This window comes from Equus przewalskii, chromosome 13 (assembly GCF_037783145.1).
Source record: "Equus przewalskii isolate Varuska chromosome 13, EquPr2, whole genome shotgun sequence".
In the NCBI taxonomy this organism is placed as follows: Eukaryota; Metazoa; Chordata; class Mammalia; order Perissodactyla; family Equidae; genus Equus; species Equus przewalskii.
This window is the reverse complement of record NC_091843.1, coordinates 30,554,950-30,568,999: the sequence shown is the minus strand read 5'-3', so window position 1 is coordinate 30,568,999 and position 14,050 is coordinate 30,554,950. Positions and strand designations below refer to the sequence as shown.

Here is a 14,050-nt window from a genome sequence, read left to right as displayed (position 1 = left end):
GGAGAAATTCCAGAAATAAATAATTCATAAATTTTAAATTGCACTGTGTTCTGAGTAGCGTGATGAAGTCTCATGCCATTCTGCCCAGTACTTGAATCATTCCTTTGTCTAGCTATCCATGCTGTATACACTTCTCACCTGTTAGTTACTTAGTAGCCATCTCAATTATTGGATGGACTGTTGGACTGTCGTGGTATTGCAGTGCTTGTGTTCAAGTAACCCTTATTTTACTTAATAATGGCCCTAAAGTGCAAGAGTAGTGGTGCTAGCAATTTGGATATGCCAAAGAGAAGCCCTAAAATGCTTCCTTCAAGAGAAAAGGTAAAAGTTCTCGACTAGATAAGGCAAGAAAAAAAAATGCTGATGTTGCTAAGATCTATGATAGTTTTTACTACAGTATATTATAATAATTGTTCTATTTTATTATTAGTTATTGTTAATCTCTTACTGTGCCTAGTTTATAAATTAAACTTTATCTTAGGTATGTATTATAGGAAGAAACAGTATATATAGGGTTTGGTACTTTCCATGGTTTCCGGCATCCACTGGGGGTCTTGGAATGTATCCCTTGCAGATAAGGAAGGGCTGCTGGACTGACTTTATTTACTGATTTTTTACACAAGGTGTAATACAATTGTTGAGCTGTAGCAGCTTCTCAAGAAATATATGTTGAACGAATGAACCTGCATCGTAATTTCCCTGTCACACAGATGAAATGGAACATACTTGATCCCCATGCCTACCCCAGCATCCACCCCTACATATGTTATTCTTTGCTACTGATTTTACTTTCAGTGGAGTTGCTAAAGTTAGGGAGACTACTCAGAGTATCACCAGGCATAGTTTTGTGTTGCTTGCTTTTTTGTTTAGCACACCTCTTCCCACCCATAGATAACGCCTTGTAAGCTCTGTTTCTAACTATATAGTGTTTTAAGTAGTGTGAATGAAATGTACCAGTTTATAATATTGGCTTTGATTTTCCTCCAAACTTTTAAGTTTGAAATATTTTAAACCTACAGAAAATCAAAACAAGTACAGTAAACACCTGAATACCTTCATTTAAATTCACCAATTATTAACATTTTGTCACCTTTGGGCATGAATGCTTGCTTGTGCGTGTGTACAGTCTTTTTTCTCTCCCTTTCTGCCTTCTCCCCTCATGTTTTTCTTGAGCCGTTTGAGAGTAAATTGTAGAGATTAGTGACACCTCAGATCCTTTACTTTTACATCTAAGAATAAGATGTAGTGCTATATAAGCACGATATCATTGCCACACGTAAAATCATGCTTCCATAACATTCTATCCAGGTGAACTTCTTGTTGAATCACGTCAGGAGACAAATAATTTTTCTCTATTTATGGTGCTAAGGTTGATTACTTGCCTAAGGGGATCATTGTTAGATCTCTTCATTGTAAAGTAAATAATTTGTGGAGTTGTGCTTTGGCACCAGATAAATATCTTGTTCTCTGACAACCTTTCAGTGTGTTTTTTATCTTTATTTTTTTTTGCTTCCATTGATGACCCTTGCCTGAATCAGTTATTATAATGGGGCTGCTTATGACTTTTTTAAACTTGGATATTATAGTTTAAAAAAAGGAGAAAAAGGAGGCAGTTAATTTTTTCTTGTTGTTAGACATTTCTGATAAGGAAATGGTAGTAGTTGGGAGCTATTCACAGTGCTCTTTTAGCTTTTAGACTAAATATTTTAATCATTTGAAATTTCCCAAATACAATGCATTGTCAGTAACATTAATTTTTGTTTCCAACAGCTGCTAACATTGTCATCCAGACTGAACCACCAGTTCCTGTTTCAATTAATAGCAACATAACCAGAGTAGTTCTTGAACCAGATAGCCGAAAAAGAGCTATGAGTGGTTTGGAAGGGCCACTCACAAAGAAACCTTGGCTGGGAAAGTAAGATAATTTGCTAATTAGTAACATCTTACTGGTGTTTTTGTTATTTTTGTTGGCATTAGTAAATTTATAAAATTAAGAGTTGTCATTAATCAATGATTTCAAATGATATGTCTCAAAGTTAGGATTTCCAGAGGCATCGTTAACTTTCTATGTGATGAATCTTTCTAGCATATGATTTTTGATCTCACTTGGGCCTCTTCTTTTTGTGATCTTTTGCCGTTCAGTCATCTTTCTTTCTCTCTACCTGTTCTGTTCCCATGTAATAAGGATGATGTGAAAATTACTTAATCATTTCTCAAGAATGTAAGGTGCTTACAAAAGACAATCTAATGAATATAAACTTAGATTCTTTGCTGACGTATCTCTTGGCTAGACATAAGGTGGAAGAATTAACCAAGATCTGTTATTATTCCTTTCAGGCAAGGGAATAACAATCAGAGTAAACCAGGATTCTTGAGAAAGAATCAGTATACAAACACCAAATTAGAAGTCAAGAAAATCCCTCAGGAATTGAACAACATCACCAAGCTCAATGAACACTTCAGCAAATTTGGAACTATTGTTAACATCCAGGTAAATGTGGCTCTGTTGGTGACAGAATCCATGTATTTTATACGTCTTTGAAAATATTCCTATCAGCTCACCTTGCTCAAACAAGCCAGTGATTAGTCGGATCATCTCTGCTAAGTGTTTTAAATTCCACTGTATTCTGTATACGTGACTTCATGATGGAATTGTTAGGCTGAATTTGTTCTTCTGAATTCATTTGGTTCTTTTCTGCAACCTCTTTCTGAAGGACACCAGGCTAGTTGCTGTATTTTTGTTCATAGCTCTGTCACTGGACAAGACTTTTTTACCTGCATTAGTATTCTAACTAAGTAGATGAGATTTTTGGTAGTTTCTAAGATTGTGACTTTGTCTACTGACTAACTTTTATGTTGTGGTGAAATAGTAATTGACTAAGGATGATTCTAATCTTGAGAATTTTAGGTAGTGTAACATGTTAGCTAACAATCAAATAAATTGTAGCTTTCCTTTCTTGCTGTCTACTTGTTAGATATTTGAATTTATGAATTTGCACTTGGGTGTTATGCTGTAACTGAGGGTACTTGAAGACCTGTTTAAGTTGGAATTTCAGTCAGTTACCCCTGATACTGAATGTAGCCATCAAACCAAAGTATAATTCACATAGTTAAGAAGGTAGTATTGGAGGACTTGGTATTTCAAAGATTTGACCTAAAGGATTCTTTTCTTTTTCAGAGATTTTTAAGCAATTTTTTTCCCTTAGTACATGCGTTAGTTATGTTTAGTACAATTGGTACATGTTTAATTTTACAGGTAATTGGAAATACATTAAACAAAAGTGAAAAAGCAAATTACCCAAGTCTCACCGCTTAGCAATAATAATTATTGATCTTTTGATGAAAAGACGTACTGTATTTATTTAAGCGGAAGAATATACAAACACATAGTCTCTTTTTAAAAGTACCTCACACACGGGCCGGCCCAGTGGCGTAGCGGTTAAGTTCGCACATTCCGCTTCTCGGTGGCCCGGGGCTCGCCAGTTCAGATCCTGGGTGCGGACATGGCGCCGCTTGGCAAAAGCCATGCTGTGGTAGGCGTCCCACATATAAAGTGGAGGAAGATGGGCACGGATGTTAACTCAGGACCCGTCTTCCTGGGCAAAAAGAGGAGGATTGGCGGTAGTTAACTCAGGGCTAGTCTTCCTCAAAAAAAAAAAAATACTTCACACACTTAAAAAACTACAAAAGATGTGGTCTTAACTAAATATCTCTAACTACCTTTTTTCTCTTAAGTTTTTCCTAGGTCATTATTCTTTATGGCATTTAGAAAAATTAGATGGCTTAATGTAGATGGGTATATTAGTCTGCTCAGGTTGCCGTAACAAATACCATAGACTGGGTCGATTAAACAACAAAAATTTATTTTTTGGGAAGTCCAGGATCAGATGCTGGCCAATTTGGTCCTTGTGATGACTCTCTTTCTGGCTTGCAGACGGCCATCTCTTGCTGTTTCCTCACATGGTGGAAAGAGAGGGAGAGGGAGAGCGAGATCTCTTCCACTTCTTATAAGGCTACCAGTCCAGTCTGAGCAGGGTCTCACCCTTATGACTTCATTTAACCTAATTACCTCCTAAAAACCCTCTCTCCCAATACAGTCACATTAGGGCTTAGGGCTTCAACATATGAATTTGGGGGGACATAATTCAGTCCATAGCAATAGACCATCACTTGTTTACTGTTCTCTGCTGTGGAGAATTTATGTTGTTTCTGTTATTTTATATAAAAACAATGCTGTGGTGAGCCTCCTTGTGGATAAACCTTTCATTTTTTTTTTTATGATGCATTACTGAATTAAAGGGAATTTCAGAACTTTTTATTTGAACTGCCAAATTGTTTTCCAATAGGATTATGCCAGTTGATACTCCCAAATGCAGTGTATGAAACCTCATCAACACTGCAATCCAGATTCATTAAAAAATTTTTTCACCAGTTTGATAAGTGAAAAATTATCCTTGTTTTAATTTGCTTTTTTTAAATTACTAGGTAGACTCTAATTTATAGAGACCATTTGCAGCTCTTTTGGATTTACCTATTCATTGTCTTTGCCCATTTTTTATGAAGACATTTATAATAATTCCTTTCTAAGCCTTTCCTTGTCATATGTATTAAAATTACTTTTTCCATTTGTCATTTGTTTTGTTTATGGTATGTTTGAACTGACAGGTTTTAAAGTTTTATGTGGTCACATCTACTGCTGTTTGTCTTTATAGATCCTACCTTTATAGGTATACATAAAAAGGCTTTCCAAACCCTCAGATTATACAGACATTCACCTTTTTTCTTCTGGATTTCTATGGAGTTTTTTGTTTGTTATTGTAAAATATTTTTCTATCTGGAGTTTATTTGAATGTGAGACATCATGGGAGGGATATAACATAACTTTTCCTTGGTTGGGTAACATTACTAGGATTATTTATTAAATAATATAAAATTCTTCCGTATGTAATTTTGAAATATGTATATCATTTTTTAGGGGATGGAGAACTTTATTTACACAGGATTCACAATGGATTTAAGCATGCTGTTTTCTATTTCTGAATTCTTTATCAATTTATTTGCATTTAACTATTTGTTAATTTCTGTGGGTTATTTTTGTTGTTGCGTTTATTTTTTCTTACAGGTTGCTTTTAAGGGAGATCCAGAAGCTGCCCTCATCCAATATCTTACTAATGAGGAGGCCAGGAAAGCCATTTCCAGCACTGAAGCAGTTCTAAACAACCGATTCATTCGAGTCCTGTGGCATAGGGAAAATAATGAGCAACCAGCACTGCAGTCCCCAACACAGCTGCTCCTGCAGCAACAGCAAACACTTAGTCATCTGTCACAGCAGCACCATCACCTGCCACAGCACCTTCATCAGCAGCAGGTGCTGGTGGCCCAGTCTCCTCCTTCAACGGTACATGGAGGTATCCAGAAGGTAATCTGCTGGTTCACAGGGAATTAGAGGTCCTCTAGTTCCTCCATCTAGATCAGTTTCTCAGTTTGGGTCCTTAGGTCTTCTACATCAGAACCACTCAGTTTGATCTGCAAACCGGTGGATCTGATCTCCTGGGTGCTTTTTAGACATGCAGTTTCTTGGGCCTCACCCAAACTTACTGAATCAGAATTGCTGTGGGTGGGGCCCAGGAATCTGTGTTTTAATAAGCTCTCCAGGTGATTATTATGTACCCTCAAGTTTGAGAAGCACTGTTCTACATTAGAATCACTTATCTGGGTACAAATTCCTGGGTCCTATCTTCCCAAACCTACAGAGTTGGTGTCTGGTATAGAGGGCTTATAAATCTACATGTTTAAGACATACCCTGAGTGATTCTTGTCAGCACTAAAGTATAACAACTGTCTACCACTCAACAGGTCTGAATCTAGAACTACTTTGTTTTGTGCTAGAATTAGTGACCCTTGTCCCCATCCTTTTGTCCTCCTTTTTCCCATGTAGAAAAATTCTGTTCCTTTTAGAACTGAAATGGAAGCTTCAGGAGGATAGGATTTTGTCTGTTGTGTTCATTCTATCCCTAGTGCCTAAACAAGGCCTGGCATATACTGCTGAAAACATATTTGAATGAATAGATGAAGGAAGGAGAGAACAAACCACCATGTGTTAGAGCCATTCAGATACTGATGAGAATGATGATCTCCTCCAAGGTGTTCTCTTGGTTGGACTAAATGCATTCACATTAAGAAATATATGTATATATTCCTTACAATACATAGCCTTAACTTCATTCATCATCCTGCTTATTTACACTTAAACCTACGTTTCTTTTGTCTATGTTCCACTTCATGTTAGGGCCCAAAGGTGAAAGCTTTGCCTAGATGTTGACTGATTGGTGTGTGAAAGGGTGATACCAGCACGTCTGTGATCCATTAGATCCTATTCAGTTAATGCAGCCCAAGATATCAACTGTTATTCATATTAAGCTACTGTCAATTAAAATCTTTAAGTCTTTCAAAGCATTACATATTGAAGGGAACATAAAAAAATATTAGAAATTTTGATTTGTACGAGTATGCAGATCTTCCTCAACTTACAGTGGGGTTACACACTGATAAACCCATTGTAAGTTCACAATATCCTAAGTCGAAAATGCGTTTAATGCACCTAACCTACTCAACATTGTAGCTTAGCCTAGCCTTCCTTAAATGAGCTCGGAACACTTTCGTTAGCCTATAATTGGGCAAAGTCATCTAACACAAAGACTGTTTTACAATAAAGTGTTGAATATCTCATGCAGTCTGTTGAACACTGTACTGAAAGCGAAAAACAGAAAATAGTTGTAAGTGTATCAGTTGTTTACCTTCATGATTGTGTGGCTGACTGGGAACTGTGGCTTGCCGCTGCTGCCCAGCATCACAGTAGTGTTGTATTGCATATTGCTAGCCTGCGAAAAGATCAAAATTCAACATTCGAAGTACAGTTTTTACTGAATGCATATCACTTTTCTACTGTTGTAAAGCTGAAAAGTCATAAGTCGAACCGTTGTAAGTTGGGGACCATCTGTGTACACATATATGCATGCATTTTGTTCTGACATATTTCAGGCATCCAAAAAAGTGTGGATAACAACTTAACAGTCATTTGTATATCCACCACTTCACTTAAAAAATAAAACCTTACAGATAATTGAAGCACCCTCCCTTCCCATTTCCTTATCTTCGTCCTTATGGTAATCACTATCCAAAGTTTGTATCATTCCTGGGCATTTGTAGAACTTTTACCACATATGTGTTTATTTTGTATATGCAGATGATGAGCAAACCACAGACATCGGGTACATATGTTCTTAACAAAGTTCCTGTGAAACATCGTCTTGGACATGCAGGTGGTAACCAGAGTGACGCAGCACACTTGTTGAATCAGTCGAGTGGTGCTGGAGAGGATTGCCAGGTATGTATTTCTGTGAACCTCAAATACATTTAGAGTTGTTCAGTGACACAAAGAAATTAACAGATTATCATCTAGATTTGTAGTGTCTTGTTTCCTCAATCAAGATAAGTGTGAACGCTAACCTAAGCGTTACAGGTATACTTCCCTGATTTCCATGACTCAGCCAGAAATTTGTAGTTAAATTTTCTTTCTATTCAAAACTAAGTAGGAATTTGAGAATTTTAGCTATTTATGAATAGGTAGATGTCTTTATTCATTTCTTTTATAATTTTTCATCTTTACTATAATTAAGAATATAGTGAAGGGATTCTGTCATAATCAAAAGTCAAATTTTTAAATATGTTTTAAGTAGTTTCTTTTGCTTTTGGGAATATATCTATATGATGACTCTTCAGCATTGTGATTATTTCAAAGAGAGCTAGCAACAAGGGAGGCTAGCCCTGCTACACATTAAAAAATAGTATGAAGTCTGTATAACTAAAACAATTTGATACTGACACATGAAGAGACAGACCAATGGAACAGAATAGAAGATTGAGAAATAGACTCACTTGCAAATAGGAATTTATTATATGCTAACACAGTATCTGAGATCAATGGGGAAAATAATGGACTTTTTGATAAATGGTGTTTGGTTAACTGGATAGCCATATAGAAAAGTAGGTTTGTTTTTTAAGTTATATAATAAACCAGGATACTTCCAAAAGAATCTGAGATTTAGATGCTGATGGAAATGCTAAATAGTACAATGCCCATGAATGGAAACTTGGCAGTGTCCGCCAAAATTATGTATGCATTTACTCTAAACCAATAATCCTCCTTCTAAGAATCTCTGCCAAAGGTACACTAGTCAAACTGGGAAAAGACATTTGTGCAAGAATAGCAATTGTAGACTCTTCATAAGAGCAAAAGACTGAAAACAACCCAAATGTCCATCAGTAGGGGACGGGTTACTTAAAAGGTAGTACATTCACATGCTAGCGTATGTGAAACTTTACAAAGGAATGAGGAATGTCTTTATATGTCCCATGGGGGTGATCATCAGGATATATTAAGTAAAAAGGCAAAGTGAAACAAAAAATGTATAGTCAGCCACTGTTGATATAAGAAAGTAGGTGTAATGAACACATATAAGTATTTGCTTATAACTGAAAAAAACAAAAATTTTCTATAATTTAAATCTTGGTGGTTATGGCAAGGGTGGAAGAAAGTAGACAACTTTGACTGTGTCTTATCTTGGAACCATGTAAATATTGCATGTAATTATAAAATGAGATAAAAGTAATGCCTAAAAATTAAAAATCAAACAAATGAACTAGCATGTCTGTATAGAGAGTGCTTTAAAACACACTTATTTGACTGTGTATTCCTAATGAGATACATCCTGAGGACAAAAAGCAATTTAAAAAAATTCTTTTCAGCAATGATATTGTTGGCTATGTTAGTGTTCTGACACTGATTTGTGAGCATTGTAGGATAAATCAAATGAGATATTTTATTACTGGTGTCATTGACAACTGGGATTTTTAGTGTGGTTGAAAAGAAAGATAGAAGATAGATGAGACTCAATAAAAACACTGTAGTCCTGCATTTGAATTGAAAGTATAAATTCAGATAGTATTTTATCTAAAAAGCAAATAAGCGACAAAGAAACTCAAAAACATTTCCTAATTCTATTCACTGAAAAAAGTCTAGAAACAATGACCAGCCGGTGGTAATAAGCTCCCCAGCACCCAAAGGAAGCAGAAATCCTTGCAGAAATGACTGTCCCCAGATCTGGGGCTGACTGTTCCAGATGAGCCGAAAATATTTTGTCAAACCATAGAGCAAGAAAGTTGTCAAAGATTACTAGAATCCTGTCCAAGAATGAAAAAATGTCATAAGGGCTCTAGATCGCCTTAGCAATTTAAAGGAAATTCAGAGAACGGAAACATGTTAAAGGACACCATAGAATCCTGTGGTAAATACTAGAGGATGATTGACCTGGTTTCTTCAACAAATAATTTGCCAGGAAAAGAAACAGATGGAGCGGGAAATGAAATTAAAGGAGACTTTAAAGAGACGTAATTGATTCCACTATATGGATCTTAATAGATCTTAATTGAAATGCGAAAAAAATGTTTAGAAAATGATAAAACAGTCCAGAGATGTGAATATTGAATGATATTTAAGAATTATTGTTATCTTTTGAGTGTGATGATGGTATTTTTATGTTTAAAAAAGAAAGGAGATTCTTTTCTCTTTTAGAGACACAACTGAGATATATACAGGTAAAATAATACGGTGTTTGGTGTGAAGATGTAGTTGGGGATTTAAATAAAACAAGATTATGTATTGAAAATTGTTGCTACTTGGTGATGGATACATGAAGTTTTTTATATAGCTCTGTGCTTTTGTCTGTTTCAAAAAATTCCATTATAAAAAGAAAGAACAACAAAACAATCACAGACTTTGAAGTCAGGTAGCCCTGACTGACTTGACCTGCTTCTTACGAGCTGTTAGATAACTTGTGAGCATTGTCTTCCTTTTCAGTAAGCTGAGTTGCTGTGGGGATTAAAAAATTTCAAGTTGTTAAAGCATAAAAGGGGAATGCTTAGCAATAATAAGTGCTCAGTAAATTACAAGTGTTGCCATTTTTATTTTAGTAAGTAATAACAACTTGAACATCAGCTATACAGGGTTCCTACAATACTTGAGAGATTTTCCTTTATACTTAAAGTATCTTAATTTTGAGGACAGTTAAGTATTGTATGATTGATAGAAGTTGTGTATTTAGATTTATTATTTTCATGATTGAATTTTCCATGAATTTCTTAATATTATATCCTGTGTCCCTTACATCATGTATTCAAAGTTAATTAAAAGATAAAAGAGTGAAATGTATTAGGAAAGACTTGAACCATAGAGATTGTAGTATACCACGTAGCTCTGCTGTGGCTTAAAAGAGGGGAAGAATAACTGGAGAGTCATCTGTTCCAACGAGGAAAGGAATCTGAATACCAAAACCAGCACAGTAAAGATAGCTCACCACTGTGAGCTAACTACTTGTCTCATGTTTGATTGTAAACTCATATAGCATTTAATTAAATACAGTATGAAGATTATGATTACAAAGTACCTTAATTCTTAGAAGGCTTAGCAGTTATTAGAAACATGAGTTCTTATTTGGCACTTCATTTATGGAAAATAACTTCTGACAGGACCCTTCAGCCAAAGACCACCAGGAACACACCTGTAGTTGAACAAATGGAGTTAATTATTCAGTGCTGGAGTATACATAATGAAACCATGGGGCATCTCAGTTAGAGGGTGTTAGAAAGGACTTACTTTAGGATTGGGCTGTGTTAGGTGATTTTAGGGAGGGTTTGAGGAAACGGGTGATTCTGTGATTGGATATCTTAAGTCTTACCTAGGAAGGAAGACTAGAATGAGGCTAAAGCTGTAGTTTGTAAAGAACCTGCAGACAGTATTAGCTAGGGCAGGGAAATTTGTAGTCATTTTTACAGTTTGGATAGTATTCATGTTTCTTTGTGTTCAGTCATGATTATAAAATGATCTTGTGTTTGTCTTGATCCATCATGGTCACAAGTGTGGCCTTGTCTGAGGTTGATATTTTGTGAAATTGTAACAGGGGGACATTAAGGCCTCGCTGTGGGTGGCAGGCCAGCTCCTAGATGTCAAGGGCTGTGGTTCTTTTTCTCACAATTAAAAAAATATAAAGAGAAGAGAAATATTTGATTGCATTCAGAAACACAACGTTATTGCTAAATATTAATTTTGTTTTTGTATTTGAGTGACTCGTTTGAGGAACTAGTTTTTAAATGTAAGATAATTAACTCTTAAAAAAAGAAACATGAAGTCTTTCTAAAAAATGATTTTAAAGCATTTCTAAGATTTAATTTAATCAAATTTGTGTTTCATAGATGTTTTCAACTCCGGGCCATCCAAAAATGATTTACAGCTCCTCAAACTTGAAGACACCTTCAAAACTTTGTTCAGGGTCCAAATCTCACGATGTCCAAGAAGTTCTTAAAAAGAAGCAGGTAGCAGCCTTGATTCTTCTCTCCTGAAAGAGAAAGGATCCACTGAATTCTTAAGTGACTATGTTAATACCTTTGAACAGTTCATCTTATTATGGAACTACATTATAATGTTTATCTAGCTGCTGCTTGATGCAGTGTACACTTGAAAAAAAGATGAGACAGGAAAAAATGTTTTGCAGTTGCCTTTCAGTGGCTACATCAAGCACAAGGAAAGAGATTTTTGCATATAAAAGTAAACGCATTTAAGCTGTCATTATTTTTCCCTCCGATAGAGAAGCAGACACTTGTATTTCATTATCTTTCTCTTTTAATTCCTTCATAGCTTTGTAAGTTAGATAATGTTCCACATAAAATAAAATGTTTATAAAGTGATTCATATCACTCAATTCTGAATTTCATTGTCATCTTAGATTTGAACTCATGTAAAGGTTTTCAAATAAAATAGATATATGTATTATCTCAGTATAATTTGAGATTTAATTAACAAAGTGGTGGGAGGCAACATTTTCTTGGTAAAATCCATAGATTTTGCTATTATTTGTAACCTATAGCTACATCTCACATTTTTAAACCTTAAACTTTAAAATAAGGATTTGGCTTATTACACTGGCAAGTGAAAACAGCTCTTTTCTTCATAACTACATTGAAGTGAATAAAACCTCATAGATACAGCTAATTAGTGTTGAGTATTTTAAATATTTCTTAAAATACAGTTATAAATGTAAACTCTTTTGTAAGTGTTGGGGAAAATATATTTAAAGGTTTCATCTCTGGCTTCAGCTATTTTTTGATTAGGAGGAAAATCTATCTTATGTAGGGATGACCCAGAAGAAATGAGTTGAGAATATAGTAGCCTTATGTATCATTGGCAAATTTTGTTATCCATTACTAATTTTTTCTTTACCTGTTCATATAGGAAGCAATGAAACTACAACAAGATATGAGGAAAAAGAGGCAGGAAGTGTTAGAAAAACAAATAGAATGCCAAAAGGTAAGATAAGAGCTCATTATTTGCCTTCTGGAATTGATGTATAGAATAGATTTTATAAAGATATCTTAATAGTAAAGTTTTAAATATTTATAGTAAAATTTACTAAGCATAGTTTTACTATTTTCTTTTTATTTTATAGATGCTAATATCCAAGCTAGAAAAAAACAAAAACATGAAACCAGAAGAGAGAGCAAATATAATGAAGACTTTGAAAGAGCTTGGAGAAAAGATCTCACAATTGAAGGATGAATTAAAAACATCTTCTGCAGTCTCCACGCCATCTAAAGTAAAGACAAAAACAGAGGTATCTGTTTGCATTTTTTATTCAACAGGATTATTGAACATCTGTTATGTGTTTGGCACTTTGAAAGTAGAGTGGAACCTTTAGGTAGCTAATAGTCTAATGGGGAGACAATTCTAGGAACCGTTTTTTTTTTAATGTTTCTATGAATGCTATGTACTCTCTTTGAACGAGATGATAATACTTTGAACAAAGATGTGGGTTTTGTTTGTTTTTTTGGTAAGGAAGATTGGCCCTGAGCTAACATCCATTGCCAGTATTCCTCTTCCTCCTGGGCTGCTGTATCTGAGCACACCCACAACAACTACACCACTGGGCTGGCCACAAAGATGTGTTTTTTAATCAAATTTTTTGGTTCTCTGTGCTGAAGATGAAACTGCTAGAGTGGTAGCAAGAAAAGAGACATTTCCTAATTCAGCAGGTTTTTTTCTAATTCTATAATAATGTTGTGATAAAATTAAAAAGTGTCATTGGGGCTGGCCCTCTGGCCTAGTGGTTAAGTTTGGCATGCTCCACTTTGGCACCCTGGGTTTGGTTCCTGGGCACAGACCTACACTACTCATTGGCAGCCATGCTGTGGCAGTGACCCACATACAAAGTAGAGGAAGATTGGCAACAGATAGTTAGCTCAGGGTGAATGAATCTTCCTCGGCAAAAACAAAACAAAACAAAAAAACAAAAAAATCATTGGCTTTAATATAGGTTAAAATGTGGCATTCTATTGAAAATAATAATCAGAAGTTGTAGATCCATTTAGGTCTAATTTTGGTAATTTCTAATTGTTTCCTTACCCTAGGAGAATACTTGATTTACACAGTGGTTCCATTATACCATAGCTCTGTAGTGGGATTTTAGATTAATTTCCAGCCCTTTGAGAACTGGGAATAAATTGTCAGATATATAGAATGAAAATTTTTATGTACAATATTATATTACATTTGAAATTGTGGTTCTCTTTTATTATAGGAATGTAAAGTGTTTCATTAAGATTCCTTTTTAAAAATACAATAAAAATGTTATTTTTATTTAAATTTATCGCAATTATAGAAAGATCATGTACAAATTTTAAAAAACTAAAGAGAATATGGGAGAAAAAAGAAATCTCACAGTCACACCACCTAAAACTGTTAATTTATGTCTTACCAGAAAAAAAAAGTAGCAATAATTATAGAGTTCACACCTGAAAGCAATTATGTAACTGTTATGTTTGTGCTATTAATGAATTTTTACTATAGAATTTTTTTTGCCCCATTGTGTTTCATTTATGGTGCCTTATTCTGTGAAAATTATTCTTAGCCCCCTCATCTCTGATGACTCTTTCCAAGGTC

General features: G+C 34.9%; 1 protein-coding gene across 4 annotated transcripts in view; it reads left to right on the top strand.

Moving 5' to 3' along the window:
* RBM27 (RNA binding motif protein 27) overlaps window positions 1–14,050 on the top strand; it is a 69,288-nt gene that overhangs the window by 39,877 nt on the left and 15,361 nt on the right. For all 4 annotated transcript variants that reach the window (XM_070569311.1, XM_070569315.1, XM_070569313.1 and 1 more), the window contains 7 exons: window positions 1,771–1,915; window positions 2,338–2,491; window positions 5,123–5,419; window positions 7,247–7,387; window positions 11,311–11,430; window positions 12,347–12,421; window positions 12,561–12,725. In XM_070569311.1, coding sequence (XP_070425412.1) covers window positions 1,771–1,915; window positions 2,338–2,491; window positions 5,123–5,419; window positions 7,247–7,387; window positions 11,311–11,430; window positions 12,347–12,421; window positions 12,561–12,725 — 1,097 coding nt within the window. The remainder of the gene's footprint in view (window positions 1–1,770; window positions 1,916–2,337; window positions 2,492–5,122; window positions 5,420–7,246; window positions 7,388–11,310; window positions 11,431–12,346; window positions 12,422–12,560; window positions 12,726–14,050) is intronic.